Source organism: Mytilus californianus, unplaced genomic scaffold, assembly GCF_021869535.1.
Source record: "Mytilus californianus isolate M0D057914Y unplaced genomic scaffold, xbMytCali1.0.p SCAF_25, whole genome shotgun sequence".
NCBI classification, from domain to species: Eukaryota; Metazoa; Mollusca; class Bivalvia; order Mytilida; family Mytilidae; genus Mytilus; species Mytilus californianus.
In genome coordinates this window covers 3,367,217-3,392,123 of record NW_026262674.1, presented here as the reverse complement: position 1 = coordinate 3,392,123, position 24,907 = coordinate 3,367,217, and the positions used below count along the sequence as shown (strand labels likewise).

Sequence of the window (24,907 nt, the reverse complement as noted above, 5' to 3'; positions counted from 1 at the left end):
GGTTTGTCATGCTAAGATGGTTTGAATGATATACAGGGTTAGTCCCCAGGGGTCATCCTGACCCCCTGCCATTTGAGAAAGTTATAATATCTTGTAAATGGTCGAGATCCCCACCCCTAAACCATATATATTCTGGTTTGTCATGATAAAGCACATCAAATGTAATACAGGGTTAGTCCCCAGGTGTCACCCCCACCCCATGCCATTTAAGAAAGTTCTAATATCTTGTAATTGGTCAAGATCCCCACCCCTAAACCATATATATTCTGGTTTGTCATGCTAAGATGGTTTGAATGATATACAGGGTTAGTCCCCAGGGGTCATCTTGACCCCCTGCCATTTGAGAAAGTTCTAATATCTTGTAAATGGTCGAGATCCCGACCCCTAAACCATATATATTCTGGTTTGTCATGGTAAAGCACATCAAATGAAATACAGGGTTAGTCCCCAGGGGTCACCCCCACCCCCTGCCATTTAAGAAAGTTCTAATATCTTGTAAGTGGTCAAGATCCCCATCCCTAAACCATATATATTCTGGTTTGTCATGCTAAGATGTTTTGAATGATATACAGGGTTAGTCCCCAGGGGTCATCCTGACCCCCTGCCATTTGAGAAAGTTCTAATATCTTGTAAATGGTTGAGATCCCCACCCCTAAACCATATATATTCCTGTTCGTCATGTAACGAACATTTGAATGACGTATAGGGTCAGTCCCCAGGGGTTCCCCCAACCCCCAATGTTCTAGTATCTTGTAAATGGTCGAGATCCCCACCCCTAAACCATATATATTCTGGTTTGTCATGCCAAGATGATTTGAATGATATACAGGGTTAGTCCCCAGGCATCACTAATGCATATAACTTTACTGGACCAAACCAATTTTCACTGGACGTTGCCCAATGTCAGGCGACCCTGGGAATTACGAATTATGGGAGCTTCGTTTGGGAGACTTCGTAACAGCATCCTGTTACAATCATTTCTTGTTAACTATCGAGATGACCCAGAAATTTACCGACTGTCACACAACACAATATAAACATAAACATAAATATAAATAGATATATGGACCTCGTGCAAATGGATTTTTCTATGTCTGTTTGATTTCAAGTTTAAGGTTAAAAAAAATAAGTTAATTTTCGATTTTACCTGTATAAGAATGATTTTTTGTGGATCGAATCAGTCAATCAAATGATTTACCTTTGTTTCACTTTCAATGTTGACATTCTTTTCTTTTAATAACATAACACGCATCAATCATGCATAATCCATAAATTGAAGTTCACATGAATACAGTTTTAATGAGGTCGAATTATTCACTTGCAAGTGAATAATTCATCATCGATGTTTCTTAGCTTATTTTGACAAAATTGAACCATACTGGCTGCTAAAAGCATATTATTATTTCACTATTTCACTTTTATTAATGATTGAACAAAAAAAGCATAATTTAAATTTTTTATGTATCTCGTAGCTAGTGCCCCTTTAACAGTGTTATCATAAATCAAACAGAAAAATCTTGAAAGTCGTACAATTTTACACAGACTTAATACTTTGATTTTTGCATTTAAATGCTATAACATTTTGTCAGGTTGCCTATTCCAGTTGATATTCTGCTAACATCAGCAAAAATACTCTCTTATTCAGGTAAATGTATATATATATCTGATTCAAATTGAAACCTTTCCTTAACCTATTTCACTGGCCAGGCAACATGTCCAAATTCTACAGCCGTACCAGACTATATAACTTACTGCAATGACTACAGTAAAGTTTGTGTTCAAGGGGTAAGTAATGTAAACATATCTTTACATTTTATGTATTTAATGTTTACTTATTTAGTGATATATCTCGTCTCACTATTTTTAATATATACCAGCTTTGATAAGTGTTTGGTATGACTATAAATTTTCACTTCTGTTCTCGTACTATGAACAACAAAATTATTTATTTTGTAAAAAATATTTCCGTACTCCATGACTGTATACCTTACAACAAAATTATTTTCATTTAACTGTGTACGTTATTTTATTTGCAGCATTTTGTCCAAGGTTATGGTTGTCTTTCTGATATTGTTTAACATCTCACCCCTTATTTTATTATTGATTTTGTATTTACATTGTGTCATAGATCAAATTTATTTGTTCAGTGTATGTTCACTTATTGTCGAGCCTTCGACTTTTGTCGAAAAAGCGAGACATAGCGATCCTACATTCCGTCGGCGTCGTCGGCGGCGGCGTCCACAAATATTCACTCTGTGGTTAAAGTTTTTGAAATTTTAATAACTTTCTTAAACTATCCTGGATTTCTACCAAACTTGGACAGAAACTTGTTTATGATCATAAGATAGTATCCAGAAGTAAATTTTGTAAAAAAAAAAATTCCTGTTTTTCCAAATTTTACTTATAAATGGACTTAGTTTTTCTGCCAGGAAACATTACATTCACTCTGTGGTTAAAGTTTTTAAAATTTTAATAACTTTCTCAAACTACCCTGGATTTGTACCAAACATGGACAGAAGTTTGTTTATGATCAAAAGCTAGTATCTAGAAGGAAATTTTTATTAAAATTTTGTACTTGTTTATCCATATTTTACTTATAAATGGACTTAGTTTTTCTTCCAGTTATCATAACATACAGTCTGCAGTTAAATTTTTTAAAACATTTATTAGATTCATAAACTATCCTGGATTTTTTACCAAACTTGGACAGAAGCTTCTTACAATAAAAAATTGTATCGAGAGGAATATTTGTATTAAATTTTTTCCTCATCTCATTTTTGTTGAGCCTGCGATGAACAGCAAAAGTAGGCGAGACACTGGGTTCCGCGGAACTCTTACGAATTTTTTTGTTAATATGTCTTTTGTTAAGCCATTTCAATTGATATTTTATAGTGTGTCTTTCTATGTTGTGATGATACACTATTGTTTCAGGTAAGGGTGAAGGTTGGTACCTATTTAAACGTTTAAACTGCTGCACTTGTTTGCACCTGATGTTCAGTGGTTGTCGTTTGTTGATGTGGTTCATAAGTGTTTCTCATTTCTCATTTTTGTCGAGCTGATAAGATAGTATCCAGAAGTAAATTTTGTAAAAAAAAGTCCTGTTTATCCGTATTTTATGTAAAAATGGACTTAGTTTTTCTGCCAGTTAACATTACATTCACTCTGTGGTCGAAGTTTTAAAAATTTTGATTAAACGATCCTGGACTTGTACCAAACTTGGACGGAAGCTTGTTTATTATCAAAAGCTAGTATATAGAAGGAATATTTGTAAAATTTATTTCCTGTTTTTCCATATTTTACTTATAAATAGACTTAGTTTTTCATCCAGTTAACATTACATACAGTCTGCAGTTAAAGTTTTTAAAACATTTATTAGATTCATAAACCATCCTGGATTTTTACCAAACTTGGACAGAAGCTTCTTACAATCAAAAGATAGTACAAATGTATCTAGTGGAAAATTTTTAATAATTTTTTCCCCATTTTTGTTGAGCCTGTGACTTTTGTCCCAAAAGCGAGATATAGCGAATCCTACATTTCACTGAAAACATAGACAACAGCAAAAGTAGGCGAGATACTGGGTTCCACGGAACCCTTACAAATTTTTTATATAGATTAGACCGTTGGTTTTCCTATTTGAGTTGTTTTACACTAGTCATTTTTGGGGCCCTTTATAGCTTGCTGTTTGGTGTGAGCCAAGGCTCCGTGTTGAAGACCGTACTTTGACCTATAATGGTTTACTTTTATAAATTTTGACTTGGATGGAGAGTTGTCTCATTGGCACTCATACCTCATCTTCTTATATCTATATCTATACATATATAATTGTAAACATTAACCACTGTCTGAACAAAGCCTGTACTTCAACAATGTTTATAGTATAATTTGGCATCGAATAAATTAGTTGTTACCATTTCAGTGTGAAAGCTAGGTTTGGTAATAGTGTTTTCTGTAGTATTCTAATGATAAGATATGATATCATCTAACCTATACTACAGTACAAATTTAATCATACTTTAAATAAACATGTTCTAATTGTGACAAAAGAGTAAAGTAAGACAAGTAATAACTTCAACTTAAGTTGTACATGTAACATTGCCTTGTGCACAATTTGTCATTACAATCAATACAAATATGAAACACACATCTTTTAAATGAAAGTGAAGTACTAGCAGCAATTCCTTCATGATAGATAGATAGTAAAACTCACAAGTCATCATGGTCATGGGTATTACTTGTACAAGTTAAATTTATACAGTTTACCATAACCTATAGGTTTAATATTTACTGTAACATACAAAATTAGTAGAATGAAGTTTACCCTAACTGATGAAAATTCCACCAGATATTTAACTGTACAGATAATTGAACCCTGTAAGGATAATTATCCAGTAATATATAAACGGTAATTATACGCCCGTTTATGGGACATATGATGGTGTACCTTGTCAGTCGGTTGTCAACATGTCGGACATTAACTCAAAAAATCTTTAACCAGCTCTTATTAATCTTTTTTTTAGGTAGATTGCATAATATGATATCAAAACTGTCACTGGTTTGCAATCGTTATTTATATTTCAATGATTACAACCAAATGAAATTTCTTCTTTCAGATATGTACTGGTTCCTTGTGTTCAAAGGTAGATTATACTGCCAAGGGCAACAAAGTAACCTGGGTAGAATGTTTTGTGGAGGCCCCTGGTGATACTGTTGCTGACAAGGAAACACAATGTCTGCTGGGTTGTAGTAAGTTAATTAACTAACCACATAGGCAAATAAAGCTGTTAAAGCATCCTGTACTTTGAACACTAAAAATTTCTATGATGCATTCCTAGAAGACAATATTACATAACCTGTAATCTCTTTTTAAAGAATGAAGTTCTTACTAGTATCCAGTAAAAAAGTTTGAATTAGGCTGAATTAATAATCAGTTATGGTATATTCTTGTCATTTTATTAGTGACCAACTTATCTCTTTTGAAAAACTTACACATTTAGATCTCCACTTCACTTACTGTGGATTCATTTATTTTCGTGGGTATCAATATTCGTGGATTGAGGAAAAATTGCATTTTCGTGGATATTTAATTTCGTGCATTTGCCAGTCTCTGCATACAAAGCCTATCGAAAATTTGTAATTCATTGAACATTTGAATTCGTGGTTCACCTGTACCCACGAAACCCATGAAAATATGTATCCAACGAATAATAATGAATCTACAGTATTCAAATAAAAATGACAAAATATTTCCTAACGATGACTTTAATCTTAACTGTCATTAAAGATTCATTGATCAGTTATTGTTGTTTTAAAAGAATTTTTGTTATTATTTTTCAGAATTGAACAATTCAAATACATGTTACAGTTCAGCAAATGATGCAGGTGCTAAACCTTCACCTTTTACCGATTTATTGAATGAAATAAAAACGAATAAAGGCGATCAAAATTATAAAGTGGAACTACCAGCAGGTACTTAATAGAAAAATCTCAGATTATGTTGGTCAGTAACAAGCACCTGTTATCTCGGGCCAAGACAGGTTGTTTAAGGTGGTCGTTTCTGACTTTTTCACTAATTATTTAGTAGGCAGCGTCAAAGTGGCCATGTCCCTGTATTTTAGAATAGGAAAAGTAATAATGCCTACCTTGGGTTACATAGATGTACATATCATACACACCCCTTCTCATTAAGTAATTATTCTGTCCATTCGTTTGTCTATATCTTTGTCCATCTATACTTGCTGTCATTTAAACTTTATAAAGAATTATTTCTTAAAAATTGTTATGTTGTGGCCAAACATATTTTCATTTAATATTGTAAACAAGTCATAAGTCACCATTTGTGTGTGATTGTGTCTGTTACCGTCATTCAGTGTAAACAATGTTGAAAAGAGGTTGATTCAAGTTAAGATTTGTGCAAGGTTATTCAGTTGAACGGCAAATGATTTAATGGCATCTAAGTTCAAGACATTGGTCACGTGATAAAAGGTCAGAGTTTACCGTTTTCTTGTGAACGTGTACACCTCTTGGTTTTTTACCTCGTATCGTCTAATTGTAACTCGTACATAAATAAAACTTGTAAGGTCCAAATCTTGAGTGAATAAGCTTCATTATTATGTATACTTATTTATGAAAGGTGTTAAAAAAGTATTCTAAAACAAGGATGGAAGTTGAAATTTTTTTTGGAAAATTTGCGTAGGTCTACGGAAAATCCCAAATCATTTCTTAAATGGGTTTGGTAACGTATGGAGGGGTATAAAATATGAAGTAAAACCATTTTCTGGATCTTATATATTAATTATAGATCATAAATTCCCCGGATACGCAATTGTGTCAGCTTATTCGTGGAGATCAACGGGAGATAACTCCGTACACGCATCGTAGGAAACTGCAAGTTCACAACAGTAAATTCGAGTAAAATTAATGATTGTAGTTATATTTCGACACTTTTTTGAATAACCATTCAATATTTAATGTTCCTCTACTCTAGTAACATTAAAATAGTCATGGAATGTTTGAATATGGCATTTTTTCAAGTACCCTAAAACAGGTTTTTGAAAACTTCCAAAGAAGAAAATTATAGATAACTGACTTTTCTCTGAAACTTGGACTTATTTGTATATTCTCAAACACCCTTTTGGTAGATGGAATGATACAAGTCTTTGTTTTACTTTCTTTGTATCAATATTCTTAGAAAGGATATGAAAATAAACTCAGTGTTTGTAAATGTTGGTTGTTTAGAACAGTTTGTTTAAATATATTAAAATTTCACTCTAAAATTAGACTTGAATTTTTATATTTAAATAAGTATCTAACATAGAAAGTTGTTAATCTGGTGCACTGAAAATGTTCCATCAGAAATGAGATTTAACAAAGTTATTTAGACTGAAGAACTTGTCACTTTTTATGCTGATCATATGGGGAAAAAAGAGTGATATTATAAATTCTAACACAGCATCAATTGTGAAACAATAGTTCTTTCCTACAGACATTTTATTTTTCAAGATGCGAGGCTTGCCGATCAATTTACATATTTAAGATTTCACTGTTAAGAGTGGAAAAATAACTTATTGACAGAGATTCTGTATGGGAATGTTTCTCTTGATATTTTTAAATACATTTATGTTACCAACTACATTGTATCTTTGTTTTTCTACTATGATCTGCAAAGAGATGGGTTCTTTATGTGTGACCTCAATGATCGTCAAGCATGATTATTGGTAGCCTTTATTCCTGATGTAACAATGGAAAATTCTGAGAAAAGCAAGAACTTTTAAGCAGATCCAGGTCTTTAATAAAGAGAGGGTGGATTATTCCTAATTTCCATATACAGAAAAAACATATTTCATTTCATGCCAAATAATTACATACAAGAGGGGTTTATCAGCCATTTGTCAGCAGAACTTGTGCTGTGATAGAATTTAACATTGCATTACATTAAAATACAATATGGAAAAAAAGAAAATGTAGACAATACATGCCCCCCTCCTCTTTGAAAATTGGCTTGATCCACCCCCGAGATAAGAAACTATATAAGATGTACAAGTTCCGTTGCTCGCTCTTACTCAAGAGAAAAAATATGAACATCCAAAAAGCCAGAAAGGGATTTAAAACATTATAATCAACACAAAGAAAACTGAACAAAAAGCTGTATTACAATCTGATATCATGCAGTTCTCATAATTCCTATTACATGTATTACTTCAAGTTTTGATTTTTATACGACCGCAAAAAAATTTTTGTGGTCGTATATTGGTATGACGTTGGCGTCGTCGTCGTCGTCGTCGTCGTCCGAAGACACATTGGTTTTCGCACTCTAACTTTAGTTTAAGTGAATGGATCTTTATGAAATTTTACCACAAGGTTCAATACCACAAAAGGAAGGTTGGGATTGATTTTGGGGGTTATTGTAATAACAGTAAAGGAATTAGGGGCCAAAAAGGGGCCAAAAATAAGCATTTTTGTAACTTCCAGACATAACTTGTGTGTTAGTGTATGGATCTCTCTGACATTGTACCACAAGGTTCCATATCACTAAAGGAATGCTGGGATAGATTTTGGGGGTAATTGCCTCCAAATTTTAGGAATTAGGGGCCAAAAAAGGGGCAAAAAACAAGCATTTTTCTAGTTTCATGACAATAACTTGTGTGTAAGTGTATGGATCTTTCTGAAATTGTACTACAAGGTTCCATATCACAAAGGGAAAGCTGGGTTTGAGTTTGGGGGTAATTGCCCTAAACGTTTAGGAATTTGGGGCCAAAAAGGGGCCAAAAAACACATTTTTTTCTAGTTCCCAGACAATAACTTGTGTTCAAGTGTATGGATCCCTCTGAAATTGTACTGCAAGGTACCATACCACAAAGGGAAGGCTGGGATTGAGTTTGGGGGTGATGAATCATAATGGGGGTTCAAAAAATTTTGGGGGGGGGATTTATTTTTTTTTTCCTTTTTTTTCTTTTTTTCCTTTTTTGTTTCTTTTAAAATTTTCCATTTTAAGTTGGTTATTTCTGATTTATATTTAAAATCAAATAATAATGATATGGTAGGAGATACACACCAAACAGGATGTGTAAATTATTATATAATAAGTATTGTGCAATAGCAAGAAATTTTCAATTGCACAGTATTGCACAATAGCAAGAAATCTTCAATTGCACAGTATTGCGCAATAGCAAGAAATCTTCAATTGCACAGTATTGCGCAATAGCAAGAAATATCCAATAGCACAATATTGCGCAATAGCAAGAAATTGTCAATTGTACAGTATTGCGCAATAGCAAGAAATATTTAATAGCACAGGATTGTGCAAAAGAAGATACTTCCTATAAATTGCTTATTTCTTGACCAATTTCAATGGGGTTTTATTCTTGATTTCATGGGGTTCTTTAATATGCTGAATCTAACCGTGTATTTAGTTTTTGGATTTTGGGCCCCGTTTTTAAATTGGTCCACATTGAGGTCCAAAGGGTCCAAAATTAAACTTTGTTTGATTTCATCAAAAATTGAATTATTGGGGTTCTTTGATATGCCGAATCTAACTGTGTATTTAGATTCTTAAATTTTGGTTCCATTTTCAAATTGGTCTACATTAAGGTCCAAAGGGTCCAAAATTAAACTTAGTTTGATTTTAACAAAAATCGAATTCTTAGGGTTCTTTGGTATGCTGAATCTAAACATGTATTTAGATTTTTGATTATGGGCCCAGTTTTCAAGTTGGTCCAAATCGGGGTCCAAAATTAAACTTTGTTTGATTTCAACAAAAATTGAATATATGGGGTTCTTTGATATGCTGAATCTAACCATGTATTTAGATTTTTTATTTTTGGGCCCCGTTATCAACTTTGTCCACATTGAGGTCAAAAGGGTCCAAAATTAAACTTTGTTTGATTTCATCAAAAATTGAATTATTGGGGTTCTTTGATATGCCGAATCTAACCGTGTAGTTAGATTCTTAATTTTTGGTTCCGTTTTCAAATTGGTCTACATTAAGGTCCAAAGGGTCCAAAATTAAACTTAGTTTGATTTTAACAAAAATTGAATTCTTAGGGTTCTTTGATATGCTGAATCTAAACATGTATTTAGATTTTTGATTATGGGCCCAGTTTTCAAGTTGGTCCAAATCGGGGTCCAAAATTAAACTTTGTTTGATTTCAACAAAAATTGAATATATGGGGTTCTTTGATATACTGAATCTATCCATGTATTTAGATTTTTGATTTTTGGGCCCCGTTATCAACTTTGTCCACATTGAGGTCAAAAGGGTCCAAAATTAAACTTTGTTTGATTTCATCAAAAATTGAATTCTTGGGGTTCTTTGATATGCTGAATCTAACCATGTATTTAGATTTTGGATATTGGACCATAATAGGTGAATGTCCAATTTAAAATTTTTAAGTTCTTAGACCACATTCAATCTGTGTTAGAAACCTATGCTGTGTCAAATATTTAATCACAATCCAAATCCAAAGCTGTATCAAGCTTGAATGTTGTGTCCATACTTCCCCCAACTGTTCAGGGTTCGACCTCTGCGGTCGTATCAAGCTGCGCCCTGCGGAGCATTTTATTTTTCCTTATATTTGAATTCATAAGTCCTACAAACAACTGTTGAGTCCTTTAATTAAATTATTGATTGAATAATGAATGATTAGCTAAGCTGGTCTGTAAATAAAGTCTGAAAATGCTTTGTTTAAATAAAAGAGTGTTATTATGTCATAAAATATACAGAATCAACTTCAAATTTAATCCAAATTCATATTTAACTGCTCTAAAATGCATAGTCAATTGAACTACAAAACAAAAACCTGAGACTACTATAACAATTAACATAGAGATTGGTCACTTCTTATGTTATAGTAGTCTCAGACAAAAAAAAAGCTGACTTAAATACATGTACAGTATGTTCAGAAATTTTTTGAAGAATGGACAACAATGAGATATTTATTTTTCTGATATCAGAAAAAATCTCATAGTATCAAATCAGAATGAGAGTTCTTTTTATTGAGATAATCAATTTAATCGCATTATTTACTTTAATAAAAACCTCATGATAATATCTGAATTTACAGTCATGACTTAGCTTGTCAACCTCTACACTTAAAAATTTAAGGTTCCTAGGCCTAAATGTGGTTGAAATACAGACAATTTTGGTAACTTTTACAAAAAATCTCTTTTTTATGACATACCTTACAATTTCAGAATAAGCTGCATTAAGTTATATATGTATCACATATAAGAATGCTAGTTTGTATTTTAATATCATGATTATCATGATTATTGCAATAAGTTGTTATTATTCAATTAATTAAAAAAAACATCAATTATTTTTGAATTGATAGATCTGGAACTAGTACATACATTTGTTTTTTCAAACATCTATATACTATTCATTAGGGAACCTATTCAAATATATTTTGTACAAGACAGTCATGGCAGTTCACAATTACAGTGGTCATCATAAACATAATGACACAATTTATACAACCAAATTTTATTGTTGATATTTGTAAACTGAAATCATTGCAGAATTTTTCTTTCAAATGATTTAATGTTTGTTAGTCACTTACTTTAAATACTTAACCTGTACTAAAATAAAGAGATGTGGTATGATTGCCAATGAGATAACAGTATAGAAACTATCCACCAGAGTCCAAATGTCTGTTAGCAGTTAAATTATAAGTCACTTTACAGACATCAACAATGAATACATTTCATTGTTATCAGGCAGATGAGGAAAAAGAGTAATGATAGCTTTTTAGCTTACTACATGTACAAGAGAATATAAGAAATATAATAATATAAATAAGGAAACAATAGAGACAAAAAAGACAGGACTTAGCCACTGGACTATATGTAAAGTGTTCCCTTACTATCCTTAAAGGAGCTGCTGTATACTTAGAAAAAAGGATGTTGAGGACTTGGCCACATCAATCAGCATTTTTAGATACTACATTATGGTCAATTGCAATCTGCCCTATTTGCTCCAACCTCTAATGAGTATTAACATTAATACCTAGGGTGGGAATTAAACCCATGTATGTTCATTTACTCTATTGTTCTCTATGTACATACATGTACATGTATATGAAATATATCAAATGCAAAAAAATGCTGGAATGCAAATATGGTAATTTACATCATGTACATTATTACAGCCTCTTTTTTTAAGGACCTAGTAAAGGAGGTCCCTGGACCTAGCTAGACATATTTCTTAGGCAAGGTGTATTATATAACTCTTGAAAGTAGTAAATGCAATTGTAAAATTAATTTTATCTGCTGTTAAACAATAATAACACGATAATGGTTATTTCTAAGTATTGAGTAACAACAGCGTGCAATTTAGGTAAACAAACATCAATAATCTACCACGTGTTTGTCTGCTGTGCTTGAATATTCAAAACGACCCATTGGGTTTATTTACATGAATTTTTGCTAAAGCAAACAGTTTATAAACATGTCTGTTTACCTAATAAGTTCTATAAAAAATGCATTTGCTGTTATGACTTGTGTATGCATGGAAATATAATGAACATAACATTGATTATTTACCGTAAATATTGAATACACATCATTCCTGAGCTATACACACAAAACACATGGCACTTTTGTAACGATGGATGGTAACGTATAGCCACTTTATAACAGTAAATCCCATTGGATAAGCTACCCTACACAGTACATAATATGCAAATTAATGATTGGATACAAATTTGGGTCAGCTCTCAAATCGATGGAAAAATGTAAACATTGGAATCCGCCATTTTGACATAGGAAACAAACTAATTTTGAATCTTGGATTAAAGGACATTGCGCACATTGCCAGCGTATCATGCATAACCAGTCATGTGCAAATATATCTTTTAATTAGTTTTATACACTTACTTTTCTATGTTTTAGTTAATTTAATGTTTTAATTTACTACAGAACGGAACATCGTTCTCAAAGACGCCGTAGAAAAAATTATAGGTGGCGTTGTTTGTGGGCGTAAACATTTTACATACGGGTACTTTTTTTGTCAACAAATTGAAACTCTATCTGTCAGATTCAGGATTTGCCGTTCAACTGTATTGCCAGAAATTCAAATGCTAACAACATGAACAATGCAATACTAAAGACTAAAATAGTTTGATTTATCTAGAAATAGTGTCTTAATCACATGGCTTCTATTTTTAGCTCACCTGGCCCATAGGGCCAAGTGAGCTTTTCTCATCACTTGGCGTCCGTCCTCCGTAAACTTTTACAAAAATCTTCTCCTCTGAAACTACTGGGCCAAATTTGACCAAACTTGGCCACAATCATCATTTGGGTATCTAGTTTAAAAAATGTGTCCGGTGACCCGGCCAACCAACCAAGATGGCCGCCATGGCTAAAAATAGAACATAGGGGTAAAATGTAGATTTTGGCTTATATCTCTGAAACCAAAGCATTTAGAGCAAATCTGACATTTGAGTAAAATTGTTTATCAGGTCAAGATCTATCTGCCATGAAATTTTCAGATGAATCTGACAACCCGTTGTTGGGTTGCTGCCCCTGAATTGGTAATTTTAAGGAAATTTTGCCGTTTTTGGTTATTATCTTGAATATTATTATAGATAGAGATAAACTGTAACAGCAATAATGTTCAGCAAAGTAAGATCTACAAATAAGTCGCCATGACCAAAATTGTCAATTGACCCCTTAAGAAGTTATTGCCCTTTATAGTCAATTTTTAACCATTTTTCGTAAATTTTTGTGATCTTTTACAAAAATCTTCTCCTCTGAAACTACTAAGACAAATTTAACCAAACTTGTCCATAATCGTCATTAGGGTATCTAGTTTAAAAAATGTGTCCGATGACACACCCCCCCCCCCCCCCCCCCCCCTGCGAACCTAGATGGCCGACATGGCTAAAAATAGTACATAGGGTAAAATGCAGTTTTTGGCTCATATCTCTGAAACCAAAGCATTTAAAGCAAATCTGACATTGAAATAAATTGTTCATTAGGTCAAGATCTATCTGCCCTGAAATTTTCAGACCAATCAGCTGGCAACACGTTGTTGGGTTGCATCCCCTGAATTGGTAATTTTAAGAAAATTTTGCAGCTTTTGGTTATTATCTTGAATATTATTATAGATAGAGATAAACTGTAAACAGCAATAATGTACAGCAAAGTAAGATCTACAAATAAGTCAACATGACCAAAATTGTCAATTGACCCCTTAAGGAGTTATTGCCCTTTATAGTCAATTTTTTACAATTTTCATAAATTTTGTAAATTTTTACAAAATATTTTCCACCTGAACTACTGAGCCAAGTTCATTATAGATAGAGATAATTGTAAGCAGCAAGAATGTTCAGTAAAGTAAGATCTACAAACACATCACCATCACCAAAACACAATTTTGTCATGAATCCATCTGTGTCCTTTGTTTAATATGCACATAGACCAAGGTGAGCGACACAGGCTCTTTAGAGCCTCTAGTTTAGAAGATCAAGGCTTTTGAATGAGGACATATGGTTGGAAAGACATATCTCCCTTTTTAGCTCACCTGGCCCAAAGGGCCAAGTGAGCTTTTCTCATCATTTGGCATCCGTCGTCCTGCGTCCTGTGTCCTGCGTCCGTGGTCCGTAAACTTTTACAAAAATCTTCTCCTCTGAAACTACTAGGCCAAATTTGACCAAACTTGGCCACAATCATTATTAGGGTATCTAGTTTAAAAAAATGTGTCCGGTGACCAGGCCAACCAACCAAGATGCCGCAATGGCTAAAAATAGAACATAGGGGTAAAATGTAGATTTTGGCTTATATCTCTAAAACCAAAGCATTCATAGCAAATCTGACATGGGGGTTAAATTGTTTATCAGGTAAAGATCTATCTGCCCTGAAATTTTCAGATGAATCGGACAACCCGTTGTTGGGTTGCTGCCCCTGAATTGGTAATTTTAAGGAAATTTTGCCGTTTTTGGTTATTATTTTGAATATTGTTATAGATAGAGATAAACTGCAACAGCAATAATGTTCAGCAAAGTAAGATCTACAAATAAGTCAACTTGATCAAAATTGTCAATTGACCCCTTAAGAAGTTATTGCCCTTTATAGTCAATTTTTAACCATTTTTCGTAAATTTTTGTGATCTTTTACAAAAATCTTCTCCTCTAAAACTACTAAGACAAATTTAACCAAACTTGTCCATAATCGTCATTAGGGTATCTTGTTTAAAAAATGTGTCCGATGACCCCCCTCCCCCCCCACGAACCAAGATGGCCGACATGGCTAAAAAATAGTACATAGGGTAAAATGCAGTTTTTGGCTCATATCTCTGAAACCAAACCATCAGGAGCAAATCTGACAGGATAAAATTGTTCATAAGGTCAAGATCTATCTGCCCTGAAATTTTCAAACCAATCCTGCAACACGTTGTTGGGTTGTTGCCTTGAATTGGTAATTTTAAGAAAATTTTGCAGCTTTGGGTTATTATCTTGAATATTATTATAGATAGAGATAAACTGTAAACAGCAATAATGTACAGCAAAGTAAGATCTACAAATAAGTCAACATGACCAAAATTGTCAATTGACCCCTTAAGGAGTTATTGCCCTTTATAGTCAATTTTTTAGAATTTTCATAAATTTTGTAAATTTTTGTAAATTTTTACAAAATATTTTCCACTGTAACTACTGGGCCAAGTTCATTATAGAAAGAGATAATTGTAAGCAGCAAGAATGTTCAGTAAAGTAAGATCTACAAACACATCACCATCACCAAAACACAATTTTGTCATGAATCCATCTGTGTCCTTTGTTTAATATGCACATAGACCAAGGTGAGCGACACAGGCTCTTTAGAGCCTCTAGTTGTAATCCATGGCCAAGTGACTAATTATGCCCCTGTCATAGCGGAGGGGGGTAATAAGTTTTACCCTTGAACCTCTGTATGTCTGTACGTTCCGAAATTGGTTTCCATTCTCTAACTTTTCTAGAGTTATGCCCCTTTAAGAATGGAAAAATTGCTGAATTTTTCGTTTCTTATCTAACTTAAGTTAGCCTCAACCAAATGTTATGAAACTTATTCACAATGCTTATTACCACAAAATACAGTTCAAGTTGGAATTTTGGTGGTGTCACTTTTAATGTTCTAGAGTTATGCCCTTTACATATGGCAAAATTGCTGAATTGTTTCGTTTCTGTTCTCTTACTTTAGTTTGCCTCAACCAAATGTTATGAAACTTATACACAATACTTATTACCACAAAACTCAGATCAAGTACAAATTCGGGTAGCGTCACTTCTACATTTCTTCAGTAATGTCCCTTTATAACTTTATATGATATGCAAGCAGGGGCATCATCTGTGTCCCATGGACACATTCCTCATTTATTTCATTCAATTATGATTTAACCATTACAATTTACAGTTTACCAAGATAAGAGGATAAATGTCCATGATAGATGTTTAAAACTGATTAAGACTTCAATTTTAGCATGTGTATTCATTTGAAATCTATTCGGATGTTTCTTACGAACTACAAATCAGAACTTTCTGAAACTTTTTATTTGGCTTCATGTGCTTATCAATTTCCTGTTTACCAAATACTTATATATTCTAGATATAATAAATATGAATAGAATAAGAGCTTCCTGAAATTTTTTATTAGGCTTCATCTGAATAGGATTAAACATGTAATATGTATTTAGAATGATTTTTCTTCAGCTTTCTGTTTAACAAATACGTAAAGCAGATGTATCATTAGTGAGTAGAAGCTTACAGCTCTACTTGTTGATTTTGATTAAAAAAAAATTGAGGAAAGATCAACTGAAGGAAAATAACTTTGTTTCTTTTTTCAGGATCACCTTGTAACAAATACCAAGGATATTGTGATGTATTTAAACGTTGCAGAGGAGTTGATGCAGAGGGTCCACTGTCAAGATTAAAGAATCTATTATTTAGTTCTGAAACATTCACAAACATAAAAGATTGGATAACTGTAAGTAATAATGTTCTGCATTTAGATAATTGTTTTAAAAAAACACTCTTCAGGCTGGGGTAACAGCAACACTTAAAGGACATTGTGTACAACCATTCTCATACTCCCTTTTCTAACAATGCATTATTGTACTCTCCCAACCCAAACAAAATTTAGTCTGATAGGACAAGGTTACAAATTTTCAAAGTTGTATCGGTGTATATCTTTTGACTGATGAATAATTTTGGCTACCACATAACTTCATCGACTATATGTTTTCTTTAATATGTTAACATATATATTCAGATGAATACAGGGTTATCATTTTTCTTGATGTTTCCTAGCAGTACTTCTAGTTTGATTTAAAAGAATTTTTCTTTCTTCATAATTGTTTTTCTTAACATTGTTTTACTGTTATAATATCAGTCAGACAGATTTTCAGTAAAGATAACAATTGATAAATGCTTTAAATATGTTTTCAGGAATATTGGTGGGCAGTAATACTTATTGCTATAGGACTTATATTATTTATGGGACTCTTTATAAAAGTTTGTGCAGTACACACACCAAGTAGTAATCCAAAGGCGCCACCAGCACAGAACTGGGGTGACACACTACGGAGGAGACGATCACATCCACGTAGCAGACAACAACAACAACATTCTGGTTATAGTCAGGAACCTCTACGACAACAAGTAAGTAGTGCACATTAATTATAATGTGGATGTGTAGGATGAATTTCACTATTTTATAGCATACTGATATGAACACTAAGTAACATGGGTATTTACATTGGGTACATTATTATAATTGGTTGAGATAGTCATTTAGGAACCATCTTGTTTATCAGAAGTTTAGCATTTTTTGTGGAACATTAAGAAGGAGGATATTTTAAGTCCCATCTTTTTCTGATTCTATATCGGCAATAGCTGCCGTAATTTCTGTATAGTTTAAAAAAATCTTTAAACATAAAAATTTTAAAGACTTATGTAGATGGTAATCTTAACTAAATTGTTAGTGACCTAAGTGTTTAAGTTTCTGTTACCACAGTTTCTATAAATGAAACTTGCATTCATTTGATTTTGTCATACCAGATCATTAATTTTCAGACATATTAAGAAACCTGTAGAAGAAAAAATTATAAAGTTAACTGTGCTCTGTAAGAATTTATATCAGTATTTCTAATTTTGAGACTTTTCATAACCATTTTTAACCCTTAGACTGCTACACGCGACTATTGTTGTTCTGATAACGCAGTCCGCCACTGCTACACACGACTATTGTTGTTTCCGTAACTCGTTTTACAACTTGTTTACATGGTTACCATGGAATGGGCATAGTCAATATTCATGAGATTGCAGCATTTTAGACTTGTATTAATTTTGATTGGTTAAAATTCAGTGTGTTTTCGAGTTTCTCTTGACTTTAAATCAGGTATAGTCAATAAAACCAAAAGTGAAAAATTTTCATAAAAAAGGTAACAAAATGGCGGATATTGTTTGGAGTGATGGCCAACAAGTTAAGAATTATTTCAATGATAATGACGTGACAGCGGAGGCCGATTTGGATGAGAACAGAAAGATATGATAGATGGAAATAGAAACATCCTAGAAAATCTGGCAACAGAAGACTTTTAATGAGAGAACCACTGGGATTTCCCAGATGTTGTACAAAACAGATGGACATAAGACAGGATTGTGATGATATCATTGCGCCATTAGACTGTGAAACAAAATTGATAACAGATATTGATAGTTCCAAAGTTTTTCTTTGTTTTAGATTATTTATTGACGAAACCTTTATCAATGAATCTGTTAGTTAAACATATTTTTGTTCATGGAAGTAAACGTCTGTGCAGTGAAAGTCTGAAGGAAAATAGTAGCAAAAAAAAGGCCGCTGGTCTGAGATGAAAGTTTTTTCTTTTGATAATCACAATAGAACTAGTTCATAAAAGAGATTTTGTTGAATTACCTCTGTTTATCTCTATTTGCACCTGTACAGGTAAAAAATGACCAAGTACAAACAAAAAATAAAAATAGATAAAAAATACAGAATCCAAAAATACTTTTTTATATAACTTTTATCAATGAATAATGAATATTAACAAAGATATAGCAATTATAAGTAAACATGTTTATTTCATCGGTGATAAACAATTTATTCAGCAATACACAAAAGTACAATAGAAATGAATGCAGCAGTCTAAGGGTTAAAAAGAGATTTTGCTATTTAATGTCTGACTTAATACAACTTGGTTTTGACCATGTTTTGTCTTTTCTAGTATTGTCATTTAATAAAATAGAAATAAGAAACAAATACACCTAGAAAATACAGATGGCTACTTAACAAAAGTGCATGTCTAGTTGTGTTGTGTGATTATCTTAGAAAAAATGCATTGTTCCTTAGTCATTTTAGTTGCATGGAATCAGAATAAAGCAGTTTTATTTTTCATCATTTTGTTACTTTTTGTCCGTATGAAAATCTATTTTCCTTACAAATTTATAATAGAGGGATTGAAGCTAACCTTGGTACAATGACAAAATTTTTGTGTATTTCCTTTTATAATTTGGTAGATCTTTATAGAATTTAATACATTGACCATTCTTTTCTGAAAACCCCCCCTCGAAAAATACATATAGAATTGCCAAACAACAAGAGATCAACTTTTTGTACCCCTGCTTTCTGAAACAGGTGGTATATAGTGATTGGGGTGGCTTCTTTTTTCATCCTTTCGTCCAACTTTTGTATCTGAAGCTGCTCCTATACTGCTTGATGGTATTTAAGGAAACTTTCACAGATTTTTTCTCAAATGATATTTTTTTGCACATCCTATTTTCAATTTTTTCATTCATATGATTTTTGGGGTTCACTTTGGCATGACATGGACTTTGTTACATAGGCACACTGCAGTTCACATTTTTATACGACCGCAAACAAATTTTTTGGGTTCGTATAATGCTATGATGTTGTCGTCGTACGAAGACACATTTGGTTTCCGAACAATAGCTTTAGTTTTAGCGAATGGATCTCTATGAAATTGTACAAGAAGGTTCAATACCACAAAAGGAAGGTTGGGATTAATTTTGGGGGTTATGGTACCAACATTTTAGGAATTAGGGGCCAAAAAGGGACCAAAAACAAGCATTTTTGTAGTTTCCAGACAATAACTTGTGTGTAAGTGTATGGATCTCACTGAAATTGTACCACAAGGTTCCATATCACAAAGGGAAGGCTGGGATTGAGTTTGGGGTTAATTGCCCCAAACATGCAGGAATTACGGGTGAAAAAGGGGCCAAAAACAAGCATTTTTCTAGTTTCCGGACAATAACTTGTGTTTAATGTATGAATCTCTCTAAAATTGTACTACAAGGTTCCATACCTCAAAGGCAAGGCTGGGATTGAGTTTGGGGGTAATTACTCAAAGGGGGGGTCCAAAAGATAGGGGGTGGATTTTTTTTCCAAATTTTTTTTCTTCAAAATTTTTGAAATTTCAAATGTTTTAAAAAGTTTCAAGAAGAAATCTTCAATTGAAAGTATTGCGCAATAGCACAGTATTGCGCAATCGATTTTTAAGAACTTTGACCACATTTTTTTTGTGTCAGAAACCTATATTATGTCAAAAATTTGATCACAATCCAAATTCAGACAGTATCAAGCTTGAATATTGTGTCAAAACTTGCCCCAACTGTTCAGGGATTGACCTCTGTGGTGGTATCAGGCTGCGCTCAGCGAAGCATTTTATTATTTGTTTCTATAACCCTATTCATAATTTAATAGAAAAAAAAAAATATTCTGAAACTCAATAAAGTAATGCCATTGTTCACATCCTCTTTTGTTTATGACTGAAATTTTTAGGAGCTTCTTAACAGATTATAGACTTTGCCATGCTTTTTGTCTGGGCAGTGATTATCATTTTGTGAGCTTTGCTCCCATTATTTCTAGATTGTATTTGTCCTAGAATCTACCAGTTCTTTATGAGCGTTCCAGAGATCATGAATTAGTACAATAAATTATTAGTTTTTCTCTCTCTCATTAAACAGAAAATTGTTCTGTAGTAATTCTAATAAATATGGTAACGCAGAATTTGGAACTAATAGAAATTTCCCCGTTTTCAGCATTCTCCACATGTACCATTGGTGGACTATAAATAGAATTCTATAAATAGAGTTCTATATTTAGAATTAAGAATAGGACAGGTAAATCTGTGTTCTAGTTGTTAGTCTTGACTTGGTAACTTCATAGTTTTGAAGATTAATTAAGCCTTCCTAAATCTATTCTTTGTTTAACTTTGCCCTAACCTTGCAAAACCTTCAATCTAAAAACCACCCAAAGCTTAACTGTCTGTGTGCTTAAATAGTTGAGATTGTTAGAAATGACTAATTATTATATTCATAAGTTCTTTTTTGTAGTATAAATAACTCAATATAAACGCAAATATTCTTTTTGGTTAAGGTTTTCACTCATTTTTAGTTTCACCTAAAACTGTAGGTGAAATGGACATTGGCAATTTTTCATGTTTATGGATTCACATTTAGGTTACCAATGACATTTCTGCACTGAAGTGACTAAATTATACCACCCCATTTAAAATTAATTTGATTTATTTTGAATTTCATATTACCAATGGCATTTTTGCACTGAAGTAAACCAGATTATATCAACCTTTTTATTTATCGATGAAATGGATTCAATTTTGAATTTTCTTTTGAATTTTGCTTTCCTTTTGAAAATTCAGTGGCCAAATAGTAGCTATTACATCCCTTTTCCTTTCATCAATCAGTAAAAGCTACACCCTTTCGATTCATGATATGCTATAAAAGAATTCTTTTAGGATGGCCTTAAATATATTTTTTTATTAATATTAAAGAATTCAGAAATTCATCTTTCAACTTCAAAATGTTCTCTAATTTGAATTTATTTATTTGTTATTTCATTACTAAAGTTTTTATTTTATATATTTGTTATTTGTTCAATTTTTTTGTTTTTTGTTTCATGTGCTTTTCAATTCCTCCTTGTTATTTGTGGAATTATACAAATTGTTGTGCACATCATCTCCTTTGACTTATATTGCTTTAGTTAATTAGTTTAAAATTGTTGTGATATTTTTAAAAGTAGAATGAACTGACTTCCAAACAAATTGCTGACTGAAGTGGTTATAGTTGTTTTAGAGGACCAATAATTTAAATAAACACATTTATTAGCTTATTCTATAAAATTTAAGTCTAAAAACGATAACTTAAATAGACCATTATATTCAAATACATAAATACATTTGTTGTTAACTGCCAGGGTTTGAAATTAGCAGGGGCCCGCTCGGCAATGGCCCCTAAAATTTGGTGTGGGCTACTTAAATTTCTGCTTTTCTTGTATAGGACTATATATGTGGGCTACAAAATCAAAGCTGTGGGCTACCATGCCAAAATTTTAACTTCATTCCCTGACTGCATATATATGTAGCTGAAATTTTGTTATGCACAGGGTATATCAGTCTCTGTACTGTGTAAATTCACTGTTGAGTCTCTTGAATGAGCAGAATAATTCACAAAGTTTTAATATTACATGGTATGTTACTAAGTTAATCATACTTAAGTGCCAGTCTTTGTAAGAATCTGGCAATATAGAAGAATTTCTAAAACATGGCCGAAAAAACCTGCCTACCTAACCATACTATTTTGAAGTAACCCTAATCCTGATTTAGATATGGTAGGTCTTTGGTTTCTGCATGTCGTAATTCAACAGAATGCAAGAACAGGAAAAGAAACCATTATACTTTTTAAACTTAAATTAATGTAAACTTAAGACGTTTTTTTTTGTCATGTTTTCACGACTGCCTGATTCTTAGACAGATTGGCACTTACAGAGGAGAATAGGAATTAATTATATTATTGTACCAACAAACCGATCCGTCCACCAGCACCTGACTCCCCGAAACAAATAGAGGTACGAACATTGATGAAAACCAAAGAACAACACATAGTTCAGAAAGATATTTAGGCAGACTTGGCACAGGCACAAAATGTGCAATATCTGTGAAACTTTTGCATGGTTTTATTTGGCATTTTCATTTGAACCTCGTAAAGAAAATATTTTTAAACAAATTTGATGATTTGATTTTATTTGCTAAATTAGCAAAAACTAGACCTCACAAAAAATTTTCCAAATTCACACTTAACAAAACAGTTCTTAAAATATTGGTTTCAGAATAATGAAGATATCAATTTTATAATATTATCTGAATGATCAAATAATCAAAACAATTTTAATGCTATTGGTTTTCAAAACTATGAAGGTATTAAGTTATCTCCCTTTTTGTCGAGCCTTCGACTTTTGTCGAAAAAGCGAGACATAGCGATCCTACATTCCGTCGGCGTCGTCGTCGTCGGCTGCGTCCACAAATATTCACTCTGTGGTTAAAGTTTTTGAAATTTTAACAACTTTCTTAAACTATCCTGGATTTCTACCAAACTTGGACAGAAGCTTGTTTATGATCATAAGATAATATTCAAAAGTAAATTTTGTAAAAAAAAAATTCCATTTTTTCCGTATTTTACTTATAAATGGACTTAGTTTTTCTGCCGAGAAACATTACATTCACTCTGTGGTTAAAGTTTTTGAAATTTTAATAATTTTCTTAAACTATCCTGGATTTCTACCAAACTTTGACAGAAGCTTGTTTATGATCATAAGATAATATTCAAAAGTAAATTTTGTAAAAAAAAAATTCCTTTTTTTCCGTATTTTACTTATAAATGGACTTAGTTTTTCTGCCGAGAAACATTACATTCACCATGTTCACTCTGTGGTTAAAGTTTTTGAAATTTTAATAACTTTCTTAAACTATCCTGGATTTCTACCAAACTTGGAAAGAAGCTTAGCTTGTTTATGATCATAAGATAGTATCCAGAAGTAAATTTTGTAAAAAAAAAATCCATTTTTTGCATATTTTACTTATAAATGGACTTAGTTTTTCTGCCAGTTAACATTACATTCTCTCTGTGGTTAAAGTTTTTAAAATTTTAACAACTTTCTTAAACTTTCCTGGATTTGTACCAAACTCGGACAGAAGCTTGTTTATGATATAAAGCTAGTATCTAGAAGGAAATTTTGTTAAAATTTTGTTCCATTTTTTCCGTATTTTACTTATAAATGGACTTAGTTTTTCTTCCAGTTAACATTACATACAGTCTGCAGTTTAAGTTTTTAAAACACTTATTAGATTCATAAACTATCCTGGATTTTTACCAAACTTGGACAGAAGCTACTTACAATCAAAAGATAGTATAGAGAGGAATATTTTTATTAATTTTTTCCTCATTTTTGTTGAGCCTGCGATTAACAGCAAAAGTAGGCGAGACACTGGGTTCCGTGGAACCCTTACCAATTTTATAGAGCTAGAAACTTATAAACAGACATAGCACAATATACAGCATGCACTGAGGGTCTGTAGGGTGAACTGCACATAACAAAGTCTGGTATTATTCATTAATCACACACATGATAATCTGTTGTATATATTTATTTTTTTTTATTTGAAAAAAGATTTAAATGATAATTAGCGATTAGTATTGAACATTTTGTTGAAGAGAAATAAAATAATATCAGTCTGCACCATTATCCACTAGTCTGATGTCCCAGACATGTAAAATTTTGTTAGGACTAGTAAGTATTTGCAAAACTTTATTTGGACACATTAGAAAAATGTTGGAATATTAATATTGGTCTTCGGAATAGTAGTTGGAAAAGATTTTGGTGCAGACTGTAATAGCCCTGAAGCAAAGCTACTTAGATTTCTGTTTGGTGGTGGTAGGTCTAAGTCATGTCTGTGTTTGCTATCTGTATTTATGGCTTAGATATATAAATTGTTTGCAAATCATATGAGTTAAGGAAAACATCCAAAGTTGACTTAGTCAGACATGAGTTGATTGGAACCAGGATTCTAAACCTGTTGTTCCAATTACCGTATTGGTAGTGTACACACTTTTTTACCTAAGACATATACTTTGTAGATGGGATGCGTATTATACACAACTGTAGACGGTTTTTCATTTATTTATTTTTTTAAGCACTTTTAACAAACTATGAATAAAATGAACAAAGTGAAAGTAAAGTTTAAATTCTTATATGTAATAATCCAATTAAAGATAAATAGACCTTGTGGACAGAATAAAAACACTCTTTTGACTTCAGGTGGGCAAGACTTGTGTTTGTTACATTTCATCGTCAGTATTTACTTGCTTTGTTTATAAATGTTTTAACTTCAAGCTGGTAAGACTTATGTTATTTATATTAATCGTCTGTGTTTAGTTGCTTTGTTTATAAATATTGTTATAATTGTTATAAAGCAGCTTTTAAATGTTATTTATCCTATAAAGCAATTTGGCTTAAAGATGAAATTATAATTATATTTATAGAAAAACATGCATGTGTCTCACATGTAATGTGGTAAGTCAACAATATACATTTGTAATAT

General features: G+C 32.3%; 1 protein-coding gene across 4 annotated transcripts in view; it reads left to right on the top strand.

Annotated features, from left to right (window-relative positions):
• The window catches only part of LOC127732558 (disintegrin and metalloproteinase domain-containing protein 10-like), a 68,208-nt gene that overhangs the window by 29,509 nt on the left and 13,792 nt on the right, over positions 1 to 24,907 (top strand). Inside the window, exons 13-18 of one of the 4 annotated variants that reach the window (XM_052241608.1) lie at positions 1,701 to 1,785; positions 4,614 to 4,746; positions 5,338 to 5,469; positions 16,319 to 16,458; positions 16,920 to 17,132; positions 24,849 to 24,879. In XM_052241608.1, the coding sequence (XP_052097568.1) occupies positions 1,701 to 1,785; positions 4,614 to 4,746; positions 5,338 to 5,469; positions 16,319 to 16,458; positions 16,920 to 17,132; positions 24,849 to 24,875 (730 nt within the window). In that variant the 3' untranslated portion in view covers positions 24,876 to 24,879. Of the gene's footprint in view, positions 1 to 1,700; positions 1,786 to 4,613; positions 4,747 to 5,337; positions 5,470 to 16,318; positions 16,459 to 16,919; positions 17,133 to 17,546; positions 17,597 to 20,552; positions 20,634 to 24,848; positions 24,880 to 24,907 lie in introns of all 4 variants that reach the window. The other 3 variants (XM_052241609.1, XM_052241607.1, XM_052241606.1) reach the window with 3 other exon arrangements.